General features: G+C 46.2%; 1 protein-coding gene and 1 non-coding gene across 2 annotated transcripts in view; both read right to left on the bottom strand.

Moving 5' to 3' along the window:
• Positions 1-403: 403 nt before the first annotated feature.
• Positions 404-476, bottom strand: TRNAR-CCG (transfer RNA arginine (anticodon CCG)). Its single transcript has one exon. It is a non-coding gene; the product is annotated as a tRNA-Arg (tRNA).
• Positions 477-8,000: 7,524 nt separating this feature from the next.
• The window catches only part of ERP27 (endoplasmic reticulum protein 27), a 16,252-nt gene continuing 10,266 nt past the window's right edge, over positions 8,001-13,986 (bottom strand). Inside the window, exons 5-7 of the mRNA XM_075832455.1 lie at positions 11,630-11,755; positions 9,450-9,644; positions 8,001-8,094 (exon numbers count right to left, since the gene is read on the bottom strand). Of these exons, the coding sequence (XP_075688570.1) occupies positions 8,059-8,094; positions 9,450-9,644; positions 11,630-11,755 (357 nt within the window). The 3' untranslated portion in view covers positions 8,001-8,058. The remainder of the gene's footprint in view (positions 8,095-9,449; positions 9,645-11,629; positions 11,756-13,986) is intronic.

The raw sequence follows: 13,986 nt of genomic DNA, 5'->3' as shown, positions 1-13,986 counted from the left end.
GTTTACGGGGTTTATTTGATGTTTTGACTTGATGATCATTTTGTTTCTATTTCCGTTTTTTTAGTTCTGCATTTTGCGCTATTGATTCCAAAAAACACCTGAAACCTGAGGAAACGGAAATTAACTGAATTCAAAAACACCCATTGAACTCATCAGACGTTTCAACAAAAGCGTCTTTATCGGTTTTTCAGTTCTTTTGACGGAATGGAGAACGGAAATCGCAACGCAGATGAGACCGCGGCCGTAGTTGACGTGACTGTGTGCGTTTTGGACAATGTGGGTTCTCTAAACATTTCCATAATTAAAATATCGCATCTGATTAATAACGTTCATTATCCGACACTAAACGATCGTATGAATGATTTTTATTCCACATCTTGAATTTATCCGATTTTAAAACTTCCGACCCAGATGGGACTTGAACCCACAATCTCCAGCTCCGGAGGCTGGCGCCTTATCCATTAGGCCACTGGGCCACTTATGGGGTTTATGTTGGTTGTGGTTTGTGGGTCTCCTACAGGGTTGAACTCTAAGCGGTGGTTTTCATCGTGGTGGCGAGTCTCACCCACCGGTGAAAATTACTTCGAGGTCGGCAACACTTTGTTAATTTTTTCCGCAATTGTTTCGCCAACAAGCAAATTTCCTATTACGAGGCCGCATTTTCCGCGTACAGGACAATGGAGACTGAAATACATTAATACGAACCCTATTTCAGCCTCCATTGTCATATACGAGATAACGCGGCTCAGGAAGAGGAATTTTGTTCTTTGGCGAATCCGATTTTCACTGATTCGCTAATTTCAAAATCCCTGAAAGAAAAGATCCAAGATGGAGGACATAATGTGACCTTAAAGGGCAGCAAACCGTTCCATAAATAAAGCTATTTAATCATAAAATGCAGCCTGCAGTGTAAAGAATGGAGGTTTTTATTCATGTCATCATGGCTACACCCAGGGTCAGGTTTATATATGTATACGTGTTATATACTAGATATGTAGTAATACATACATAGCAGATGTTTTTTGTTTTTTTTTTTTTAAATAAAATCGCCTTAACAACCAGTATTAAAACCTCTATACTTTACACTGCAGGCTGCACTCGGCGGAATGGAAAATGCTGCAAATTAGAATCAATCCCTCAATGCTCTCACTTTGTCCACACATTGAGCACGCTCGGTCACTACTTCACTGGGGACATGGATCGGTATCCCCTCATTCTCATTAGGGGCCCAGTCCCCCGACAATCTGATTTATGGCATTTTGTATGGACAGTCCCTTTAAGTTTTTTTCCTTGTTTTATGAGCGATGATTGTGTAAGCGCGGTTCCTGCCGCCTCTCTCTGCTTCGCCTTTCGTGTCTCGTTCTCCGTTACATGGAATTGAGGATTAACCACATCAAAGACTTTCCTGCTGATTTCATTTCCTCGTCTTCTGCTCCAGAGAAGGAATTTACTGTAAAATGTTCCATGAACGAATGGCTGGAGCGGCGCCAACCCCGAGCCCGGCCGCCCCGACAGCCTCACAAAGCAGGAGAATCGGCCGCAGATTATCCGGAAATGTGATGATCAATTGTGCAATCAGGACCCGGGACTCATAATGGCACCTCTACTGTCTTAAAGGGAACCCGTCCAGTTCTTAGATTAGGGCAATGTCCGAGCTGCGATGAAATGGGGGGCGCAATTGTACAAAATTATTGACCCCCAAAAGTAATAATCAAAGGAGTAGAAGAAGTAACCCCATATGTGCCACATCTCCCGGGCGTCCTGCATGGTCTTGGAATATACCCCCCTCTCCCGCTCCTGCATTCCTGGGCGTCGTCCTGACACCGGGGCCGACACCGGGAGAGTAGTGGACTGCAGGATGGGGGAGCGGGTATCTACACGTCTGGTCTGGGGTCTGTATTACTTTAGGGCTCTGATCTGGAGTTTATTTATTTAAGGGGTCTGTATTTAGGGGTTCTGGAGAGGATCTGGGGTCTGTATTTAGGGGTCTGGGGTGTGTATTTATTTACAGGGTCTGGTCTGGGGTCTGTATTTAGGGGTCTGGGGTCTATATTCATCTTGGGGTGTGGTGAAGGGGGGGTCAAATGCACTTTTTGTGATTTAAATGCCATAGGTTGGGGGTGTGTCCTCTATAAATGGGCGGGGCATAATGTAGATAATGTAAACGGCCCAAAAAACAGCTGAAAAATCCCATGGCCGCGTAAAAAGAAGTGCATGTCACTTCTTGAGCCAATTTTTATTGAGTCAATAGAAAAACAGCTCGAAAACGCAGCAAAAAACGCTTGATGCTTAAAAAAACGTCTGAAAATCAGGAGCTGTTTTCGCCTGAAGCTGTATTTTACGGACGTTTTTGGTTTGCCGTGTGAACATAGCCTTATAGGTTGGCATGACTCCTTACAGTCAGGACTTCACAGAGGTCATGTCACCAATCCGCTGTGAGGATTGACTGAGAGGGCACACACAGGCATGGGCAGGTGTGCCACGCTGTTTTCCAGCCCCCTGATTGGTGCCTTGATGAGTGGCGGAAATGACTTGAAAAGAAAATCAGAACATAAGGCTATGTTCACACAGAGTATTTTGACGAGTTTATTGACACGGAAACCACGTCGCAAAACTCGGCAAAAACGGCCCGAGAACGCCTCCCATTGATTTCAATGGGAGGCGTCGGCGTCTTTTTCCCGCGAGCAGTAAAACTGCCTCGCGGGAAAAAGAAGCGACATGCCCTATCTTCGGGCATTTCCACCTCTGACCTCCCATTGACTTCAATGGGAGGCGGAGAAAGCGTATTTCGGTGTTTTATGCCCGCGGCGCTCAATGGCCGCGGGCGAAAAACACAGCGAAAAAAACTCTGTGAAAATCGGCGTGCAGGGAGAGGAAAATCTGCCTCAAACTTCCAAACGAAATTTTGAGGCAGATATTCCTCTTGCAAAATACTCCGTGTGAACACAGCCTAAAGCGGTGAATGTGGCGAGAATGTCCGGAATCACTGCGGTTACTGTGTAGGGTGAAGGCTCTAGGTGTTTAGGCGCAGGATGGTGCTGCCCGTGTTTGTATTCCCTGGAGAGTCGGGTGCCCGCGGTGCCAGGGGGCAGACGAGCAGGAAAAGAGAACCCGAATACACAAGGAAAATCCCCCATCCGGGCGCAGAATTCACCGGACGACGCGGACGAAGAGAAATGTTATAATTGAATAAATCAATGTCTGAAGTAACAGCGCGGATCAGGGCGTTTATTGGGCACAGTATCCCGTATTACAGCAGATTCGCTGCTCAGGTCTCTAGGAAAGCTGGGTGACACTCGCTGTGGTAGTAGCAGCCACATCATTTGTGTATCAGGATGGGGTGGTGCGATGTTCTGCAGAGATTTGAGGCTGGAGCAGATGTGGGCGTGTGTTGTAACCGGCAGGAAAGGAAATAACGATATTTTTAGCTTTTCCTATTTCCCCGCACTAATAATAATAATTGTCAGATGTTACAAAGTCGCACACAAGCCGCAGTGAGTCCCGGAGCGGGGGCAGCGAGCCGCAGGGGAGCCGGGGGCAGCGAGCCGCAGTGGAGCCGGGGGCAGCGAGCCGCAGGGGAGCCGGGGGCAGCGAGCCGCAGTGGAGCCGGGGGCAGCGAGCCGCAGGGGAGCCGGGGGCAGCGAGCCGCAGGGGAGCCGGGGGCAGCGAGCCGCAGTGGAGCCGGGGGCAGCGAGCCGCAGTGGAGCCGGGGGCAGCGAGCCGCAGTGGAGCCGGGGGCAGCGAGCCGCATTGTAGCCGGGGGCAGCGAGCCGCAGTGGAGCCGGGGGCAGCGAGCCGCAGTGGAGCCGGGGGCAGCGAGCCGCAGTGGAGCCGGGGGCAGCGAGCCGCAGTGGAGCCGGGGGCAGCGAGCCGCAGGGGAGCCGGGGGCAGCGAGCCGCAGGGGAGCCGGGGGCAGCGAGCCGCAGTCATGGCCGCCGTGTCCAGCGTCAGCGCAGGATTAGGGTATGTTCACACGGCCTATTTACGGACGTAATTCGGGCGTTTTTGCCCCGAATTACATCCGAAAATAGCGCCTCAATAGCGCTGACAAACATCTGCCCATTGAAAGCAATGGGCAGACGTTTGTCTGTTCACACGAGGCGTAATTTACGCGCCGCTGTCAAATGACGGCGCGTAAATAGACGCCCGCGTCAAAGAAGTGACCTGTCACTTCTTTGGGCATAATTGGAGCCGTTATTCATTGACTCCAATGAATAGCAGCGCTAATTACGCCCGTAATTGACGCGGCGTTCAAGCGCCTGCACATGCCGTTACGGCTGAAATTACGGGGATGTTTTCAGGCTGAAACATCCCCGTAATTTCAGCCGTAACGGACGCCCTCGTGTGAACATACCCTAAAAGTGGCTGAAGTCCATCAAGACGGATACAACAATCTTCTGCCAGTTATATCTGTTCCTGGAAAGCTGGAGGACTGGCAGGCAATCTCGCCACATTACAGTTCCATCAGAGGTTGTCACCCAGCTTTCCCGCAGTTCTGAATGGCACATGTGTTTAATTTTGCAAGGAAATGGGAATTGGTACAGCATTCCTAGATTTGCCTTTCAGGAGTGTGGGAAAGCTGAGTGGCAAACAAAACTGCCAGGATTACAGAAATGTAGCAATAGATTCCTCGCTCACACAGTCCAGTCATACCAGAGGGGCATGAAGGTCAGGACTGCGGAAAAGCTGGGTGGTAACCTCTGATAGAGCTGTAAGTTTTCACAGAATAAGTGAAGGATTTCTATTTACTGCAGAGTTTTCTTTTTCTTTGTCCCAAATTTCTCAGCACAACAAAGTCGTCTTCTTCATGGCACCCAGCTTTCCCACACCCCTGAATGACAAATCTGCCCGGTTATGCTATAATTTATCCCATATCACTGCACAACTAAGCAAATGTGCCATTCAGGGCTGCAGAAAATGTTCATTACCCAGCTTTCCCAGGAACAGATATAAATAAGGAACGGCTAAATAGAATATTACAAAGACTTGACAAAACTTTCTAGGGTTTGTATTTTCATTCTTCACCACTTTCAAGATTTCTGTTTGCTATCAGTGAATAGAAGCATTATTGTTAACATCCAGAGGCTGAAAACCTGTCCTGGCCTGGTCCTGCTCAACATCTGATGGTTTGTTACAATGTAAGAGGAGAGAGATAGGTGCTGCTGCAGTGTTTAGCTCAGAGAGGATTTCCTAGACTGATACATTGTAACAAACCCTTAATTGTGTGCGCAGAACCAGGTCATGATGTGTTTTCAGCCTCTGAATGTAAACAAGAGTAATTATATTCAATGACAGCAAGCAGAGATCTTGGAAAATGTGAAGAATTGAAACAAAATATATTAGAAACTGGATGGCTTCTTTAAGACTCCGTATTTTATGAGGTGCAGGGCTATTACCGTGTAAGGGTATGTTCACACGGCCTATTTACGGACGTAAATCGGGCGTTTTTGCCCCGAATTACGCCCGAAAATAGCGCCTCAATAGCGCTGACAAACATCTGCCCATTGAAAGCAATGGGCAGACGTTTGTCTGTTCACACGAGGCGTATATTTACGCGCCGCTGTCAAATGACGGCGCGCAAATAGACGCCCGCGTCAAAGAAGTGACCTGTCACTTCTTTGGCCGTAATTGGAGCCGCTATTCATTGACTCCAATGAATAGCAGCGCTAATTACGGCCGTAATTGACGCGGCGTTCAAGCGCCTGCACATGCCGGTACGGCTGAAATTACGGGGATGTTTTCAGGCTGAAACATCCCCGTAATTTCAGCCGTTACGGACCCCCGCCGTGTGAACATACCCTAAGGTTTGTTGTCCACCGTCTCACTGATAAAGTTTTATAAGGTGTCATCACGCACTGTCTTGGCGCTGTCGGTTTCCATTACATGGCGAGATATCAGGAGATTTGTCGCGACCGTCTTCAGCCGTGACGTTAGATCTGCCCTATATACACTGGTGACTTTCCTGTATATAATATATTCACAATATCTGTACCCTGGAGCGGGCAGGTGGGAGCTGACCAATGCCAGCGCTGCGTCTTCCTGACCGCACTCCGCCATGTCATGCTCGTCTCTGGAGATGGCGTTCCTCTGTATTTCCTCAAAGCCTCTGTCCTTCCCTCTAACACTGGGGTTATTCTGTGGTAACATTCGTTTTTTTGCTATGGTCATTAAATAAAAAAGCACAGAAGTGACCCCCTCTAATTCTCAAGAGCTCCCAAAGAATCGTATACACTGATACATTGTAACAGGTCCACAGCTGTGTGAGACTTATGAGGTCAGGACAGGCTTCAACCCCTGGATGTAAACAGGAATATTCCCATTCCCTGACAGCAAGCAGAGATCTTGAAAATGTTGGGAGAATTTAAACATGAAGTCTGTTAGGTCTCATGCACACAACTGCATTGGTTTCGTGGTCCGTTGTGGTCTGTCGGACTGCAAAAAACCCTTGTTGTGCATCCGTGTGTTATCCGGACTGACGGACCCACAACAATTCTCCAGTGTTGGTGAATCCGCGAAACCGGACCGTAAAATGACTTGTCCTGAGTTTTTGCGGTCTGGGTTTGCGGCCCCAGCACCGCTCCGATCGTGTGCGTGGGTCCACAGAAAAGAATGCGGCTGCAAAAATGCGGATAAATTGCGGCTGCAGAAATACGGTCGTGTGCATGAGGCCTTAGAACCTCGTAGCACTTTTCATTATACAATGATTTTTATTTACAAAGACTGGACGCCGGCCCTTTAATATCAGCATGGCGTCCGATACGTTCGCTGTAAGGCCTCATTCAGACGGCCGTAATGTGTCCGCGTTAACGCGTCCGTATTACGTCCACAAGTCCTGGCCGGGCCGTGGGTCTAATGACCCGAACTAACAGCATGGTAGATCCCTCTGATGCTCGGTCATTATACGCGGTCAGATCGGGACTTGCGGACGCAATACGGACGCTATATACAGACGCATTCCGGCCGGGGGAATGAGGTCTCAAGGTCGTCTTCAGGACGTCTCTGCGCCAGATGCTGAACCCTCCGGGGGTGATTCTGTGGTGAACCGCGCTGGTTAACGCGGCTCCGATAGACTAAGTGGCGTATAATTAGCATCGACCCGACCACGCGCTCTTATAGGGTGAGGGGTTGACAAGGAGAGTCAGGACGGATCCCAGAATAACAGCGCGGCCTGATGCCTGCGGGTCCACGATTCGTCTGTGGTCACCGATATTTCCAGACTGAATATTAATAGGACGAGCGGACACAAACCTTGTCCTCAAATATTCTGCCCGAAACCGGTGACCCTGGAAATGATGGACGTCCGCGATCTATGAACACTGAATAGTCATCACTGACCGAGAAGAACCACAATTCCAAGCACCTCAACTCTACTAGATGTGGCCGGGATTCTAAGCTATGTTCATCCTGAGCCTCCCGATTCAGGAATAGAATTCTAGAACTACAGTGAAGACTGACACAGGGAGAGAAGAAGCAAGTGGAATGTAAGTGTAGAACAAATGCCACTCAGGGTGTGTGGAAAGCTGGGTGACAACTCCTGTGAGCTCTATGAAGGTAATCTTCTGCTCTGTAAACTCACATGACTTACATGATCATAATCGTTATGTGTGTGACTGCATAGTCCAAAGAAAATGATTGTACCAAGGCGAGGAGTAACTTTAGACTGTGTTCACACCTTGCAGTCTATTTGCTTTTTTTTCTGCGATTTTGCAATAAACACATTGACTGCGACGTGTGAACACAGGCTGAACTGAAAATGTTACAATCAAAGAAGAAACAATGAAGATAAGAGGGATCGGAAGTGTCAGTCCCAGAGTAAAATCATCTGTGTCTGCCCCTTTAAGAATCCGCATCCCAATAGTGGAAATATCAGAAAGCTGCTCAGATCAGTGCGGATTGACCCAGTGATGGCCCTGACTCTTCCTGCTGATCCCATTCATCTCCCTCTAGTGCGCGCTCCCGGTACTGCAGGGCACATAACATTTTTCTTTACACAATAGATTTATTTCCAAATACTAAAAACATAAAAAGATTTCATGGGAAGCAAAAAACTTCTGAATGTTATAATTCGGTCTTCACACTTTCTGATTCTTCCTCCTGGAAAATATAAGGATTCATTGATATATTTTTCTTATAATAATCTGCAAATTAATTTAAAAAAAAGGTCAAACTTTCCTGAACAGCAAATCTGCCGCAATACTGGAGTGGGGGCAGGGAAGCCACATATGCCCCTCCCCCCAAATCCATTTATCAGGGCCATAACTCTCAATCCCAGACTGATCCGTGTTTGTAAGGAGTCCAGGGGGCGGGGCATATGTCACCTGACCCCTTGATTGGCATCTCAATTTGTCAGGTTCTCTTAGTGCAGCATTAATTAAATATTGTGTGTATATATATATATATACACACACACAGACGCCCGGTGTTATTTATGCCACACCCCCAGCCCTTCCCCCAGCTCTAGGTTTCTCGATCATCTTAATTCCCAGACGTATGTCAGACTGGTAAACTCTATTATTATTATTATTGTTATTATTTTATTGTTTAAAGGGCCAGTGAACCCATCTTATAATAGTTCTGGAGCGTTATAAGGGGAGCGGCCGATATATAGAAGGTTCTCAGCACTGGAGATATGGGATATAAAGTAGGGATCATGGGGGAGCGGTCTGCACTTCCTGTCACTCATCACATTGAAGAACCCTACAGACTCCCCCAGCCTGAAATGGTTGATAACAGGGAGCAATAGATTGCATAGCAAAAAATAGACTGGGTTGGTGTCCCTTTAAAACTGATCCCTAGTCTCCCTGACAAGATGCCATTGACAGGGGCGGGGCTGTGACAACTTTCCACTCTTTTCCCCTTCCCAGGTTGGCATTAATTGGTGCAAGAGGCGGGGCTGTGACAACCGATGTCTTTTACATGAATAATCAGATGAATTATCATCAGTGGATGAGCGTAAAATGTAAACGGCCGCATGAGTAACACAAACCGTAAACTGACAGCAGTATGGGACTTCGGTATCTTGGATGGGGCTCCCCTTTAAGGCCCCCTCCATGTTATCGCACTACGTTTAGCGTGTATGTTGGGAAAGCTCCTGGCGCCCGCGGTGAACCTGTACATCTCACTCCATTGGCCCGACAGAGGCCAAAATAGTGTCAGATTGGCCTCCGTCGGGCTGTAGACGTCCGTAACGCAATCCTGTAAAAATCCATTTACTGCTCGGTATACTCTTTTTATGTAACGTGGGAGCGGCTGTATGGCGTACATTACAAGCATCCGTTAAACGTATACATCATGGGCTTTTTAGTAGCTTCTCCCGGCGTACACGTTAACCGTAGGCCACGCAGCGTGATGTGAACGAGGACTAAGACCTGCTGTAGCCTCCCACCCTCCTCCGTTCAGCCCCCGGTTTTATCATTGCCCCTCCCAGTCTTGTTTCCATGACTACTCACCGCCGCGCCGAACAAGAAATCTAAGCAGAATTTTTTCACGCCCTGAGCGGTGATTTCCTCGGACTCCATGATCTGTTTCCTGTTTGTTTCGGTGTCATATATAGAGATGAGCGGGAAGTCGCTTTTCTTGAGATTGAAGAACGCCATTATTTTCTGATTGCTTCTCATGCTTATGTCCATCTTAACAAACAGAACCTGGAGACGGGGAAGAATAACGCGGAATAGAAGGTAAACTATGGACCCTATTCACCCTTTTACCCCTTCTGCTTGGTTCTCCGTAATTCTAGACATAAGAATATTGCAGCTCAGTCTCTCCACTGCTCCAGGTTACTAATATAGAGCATTCTCAGGGAAATTATTCATTTACATGTGTGATTAAGGATCGACTAGTCATGTCTGCTCTGTATTCAGGGGTTTGCCCTACAGGATCGACTAGTCATGTCTGCTCTGTATTCAGGGGTTTGCCCTGGAGGATCGACTAGTCATGTCTGCTCTGTATTCAGGAGTTTGCCCTGGAGGATCGACTAGTCATGTCTGCTCTGTATTCAGGGGTTTGCCCTGGAGGATCGACTAGTCATGTCTGCTCTGTATTCAGTGGTTTGCCCTGGAGGATCGACTAGTCATGTCTGCTCTGTATTCAGGGGGTTTGCCCTGACGTATCTACTTGTCATGTCTGCTCTGTATTTAGGAGATTTGCCCTGAATAATCTACTAGTCATGTCTCCTTTGTATTCCGGGGATTTGCCATGAATAATCTACTAGTCATGTCTGCTCTTTATTCAGGAGTTTTGCCCTGAAGGATCTACTGGTCATGTCTGTTCTGTATTTAGGGGCTTTGCCCTGGAGGATCTACTAGTCATGTCTGCTCTGTATTTAGGAGATTTGCCCTGAAGGATCTACTAGTCATGTCTGCTCTGTATTTAGGAGATTTGCCCTGAAGGATCTACTAGTCATGTCTGTTCTGTATTCAGGAGATTTGCCCTGGAGGATCTACTAGTCATGTCTGCTCTGTATTCAGGAGATTTGCCCTGGAGGATCTACTAGTCATGTCTGTTCTGTATTCAGGAGATTTGCCCTAAGGATCTACTAGTCATGTCTGGTCTGTATTCAGGAGATTTGCCCTGGAGGATCTACTAGTCATGTCTGCTCTGTATTCAGGATAATTGGTCACATGTGCAGCTTGCTAGGCCCGTTATAAACCTTTCTCTGCCTTCTATCACCTCTTGGCCGGCAATAATGGGGCACGTGTACTAATGCGGTGCATGATTCAGACAGTGTGAACTCAGACCAGGCAGTGGTGAACGCTGGATGATGAGTTTGGCGCGTCTTTGACCTGCTAGACACTTTTTTCCGTCTTGTACCACCTTTGACTTGGCTTTAGTAGTTTGCAATAGAACTTTGTGGCCGTTTTTTTGGTGCACGATGGCGCATCTTAAGCCACACCCTCTCTCAGTTAAGCCACACCCTCTTCTGGTTAAGCCACACCTCTTTTAAGGAACACTTTTAAAAAGTGTCGAGTGAGGTGCAAACATCTGGTTTACCAAGAAATGCGAAAAACTGCACCAAGATGCGCCAGATGTTGGTGCAAGTTCAGCAACATTCGAGCTGCAGACACATTAGTACATCTGCCCCAATGTGTTTATGCAAATTCTGCACGCCTTTAGTAAATTTGGCGCATTTTACCACGCCACCTGAATTATCATTATCGTTATTAGTATAATTATTATTACAGCTACTATAATTATCATCTTTTGTAACCCATTACGGGCGCCTCGGGTCCAGACAACCTCTTCTCCTTTGCCCTATGAGGGAGTGTTGAGCTGATAGTAGGGGACCCTCTGATAGACGACCCCCTTTAAGACGCTGCCTATCTAGTCCCTGAAGGATTGCCATTATCTATTCAGCTCTGCACACTGATATAATGAGCGCCATGCAATACTTCATTCTACCTGCAGTGGCGCTACAGGAATACACACCTTTACATTGCTGCTCCTCATTGATAACAGCTGATTGCAGGGGCCCGATCAACTTGTCTCTGAAGGATCGCAGATTTGATCATCACATTTAAGTCACCATCTTATAAACTAATATCTACAATTTCCGCTTCGCTGCGAATCTTTCTGTGATGATGGAGACTTTCTTGCTGTAAATTTCCGTGCTCTGCGCACATTTATCACTGACCTTCCCCCGTAATTCCTTTGCGGCTTCCCGTAATTCCTTCATTATCTCTTCCTGTTTTTCCACGTCCTTGTGTGTGAAGAAGAGCAGATGGATTTGAACTTTGCAGGCGATAATTCCGATGGCGGTCTGATGAGAGGAAACGGAAATCACACAGAAAATACTGACAAGTGGTGTCCGCAAAACGAACAACTTCAAGTAGCAAATCACAGCTACAGAATAGACTACGTTTGTGCATCCATTTTTTTTTTCATTTTCCTAACCTTTGCTTGCTGTCAATGAATGGAAACATTCTTGTTTATTTCCAATGCCCACCTCTACAGATGCTTCTGATTAAAAAAATCATCTCTTTTGTGTCTACAACTCCTATGCAGACTTATGTGTCTCCATAGTAACATTCCCTGCAGTCATTGGTTATGCCCATGGTTAGAGGGAGCCCCCCTAGTGGTAGCTGCAGGCAGTGTTTATTATGTTCTGTGTACAGGGGGATGTAGAGCTGTACAAGGGAGATTCCTCAATGTGATTATGTCTGGCGTAAATATATTATAATATATGCTGTTCAGGCTGAGCGCCGTATTTATGAAGCACCTGCTCCGCTTTCTCCGACATACGAGACGTATAAAGTTGTTGAGGCGTCACAGTCGTGCGGTGTGCAAGTCGTTTATTAACAAATTCCTCTATTTTCCTACTTATAAAAATGTTGGAAAAGGACAAACTTGTGATTTTAGCCTAAACCAGATCCATCAACAGCAAGTGAGGAAGAGAGGAAATTTATGAGAGGATTGTTAAAGTTTTACACAAAGTAACGAAAGAAATTTCTGAGAATTGGAGAGAAATGTATCGGAGGATAATTCATCAGGCCGTTTATTCGCTGGATGAAACATTGCAACAATCTATCCAGGGATACAAACAGAAACGTCCAAAATTCTATAAAGAAAAAGCCGATTTATTACCTGGGCTCCGGTTCTGCCCAAAACTACACGGCTTTGGGGAAGAAATAACAAAGTAAGTAAATAAATGAAATGGGACACGAATATCTAGGGCCACATTGTCGCATATTCTCCATTCAGATAGGAAGTTAAATGTAAAGGATAAACTCTGATTTCGAGATTATAGAACGCGTGTGATGCTGATGGCAGCAGAAAAATCTATACTAGACCATTGGATTTACAAGCCGTCCAGTCTGCGGGCAGCATATTATACAGCAGGAGGAGCGGAGTACATTGATATATAGTTTTGTGGGAAAAGATTCAGATTAACCTGTATTTTATCCATTTATTCTGCCTCTCAGATAAAGAGTCGAGTGGGCGGTCCTAATCACTGATTGACAGCCTTTCCTGCTTGTGTGCCTATGTAAAAATCTGCCAATCATTGAGTGAGCCCGCCCCCTGGACTCTATCCCACAGGAAGCAGAACTTTAAATCAATAAATGACAAGTTATTCTAAATCTTTTCTCACAAAACTATATATCAATCTGCTCCGCTCCTCCTGCTCTATAACACGCTGCCCGCAGATTGGCGGCATGTTTGGCTTGAGTTCCCCCCATGTGAAGGACGGTCTATTTGCTTATATTCTCTGTATTAAATACATTATGAATTATCAAGCAGGAGGCCGGATTACTAAGATCTGTATTCTCCATTATTTTAATGACCTTTCCTCTAAATAGTTCTGCTCGAGTCTCAAAGAAATGTGTTATCTTTTTGTGTTCATCGTGTGGTCTTCATGCCTCCATGGCTAGCGGGTTGGCTGAATGCCCAGACATAAAATGCAACTATTTGTCGTTATCGCAACAAACTCCCTCATGGGAAAGAATAGTTAACACCACCCCATTGTGCGCTTGTCCCCAAGTGTTACCTAATGTTAGCATTTTAATGAAGAATTATAATTATGTATTTGAAATATTCTCATGGTCAGTTATTGGCTGAATAAGAGTTATTGTCACATTGCCTCTGATTGGTTGACCTCAAGTCTACACCCCTTTTGAATGCTATTATTGTAATTGAATTTGGCAATAAACCCCCAGAGGAGTATTTTGAGCATACCAGCAGAGTCTGTGTGTTATATCTCCTCTATCAACACATCTAAATTTCAGTTTAATATATTTTGAGCCATTGACTTCCACGACACCTATAAGGATCTGTTATAAAATTATGGTGAATATTAACATAATAAAAAATGTGTACATTTGTTGGAGCTCTCAGTTGGGGTGTGGGGTCCATACTGAGTTTCCCTATGGAGTCCTATGACTTTTCCCATTCACTAAGAGCAAGCAGAGATATTGAAAATGGTGAGGAAATGAAATACTAAGTCTATTAGAACTTTTCATTATACAATAATGAAGATTTATTTACAAAAAAAAC

This window comes from Rhinoderma darwinii, chromosome 7, assembly GCF_050947455.1.
Source record: "Rhinoderma darwinii isolate aRhiDar2 chromosome 7, aRhiDar2.hap1, whole genome shotgun sequence".
Lineage (NCBI taxonomy): Eukaryota > Metazoa > Chordata > Amphibia > Anura > Rhinodermatidae > Rhinoderma > Rhinoderma darwinii.
The sequence above is the reverse complement of the archived record's forward strand: the minus strand, read 5'-3'. Positions and strand labels throughout refer to the sequence as shown.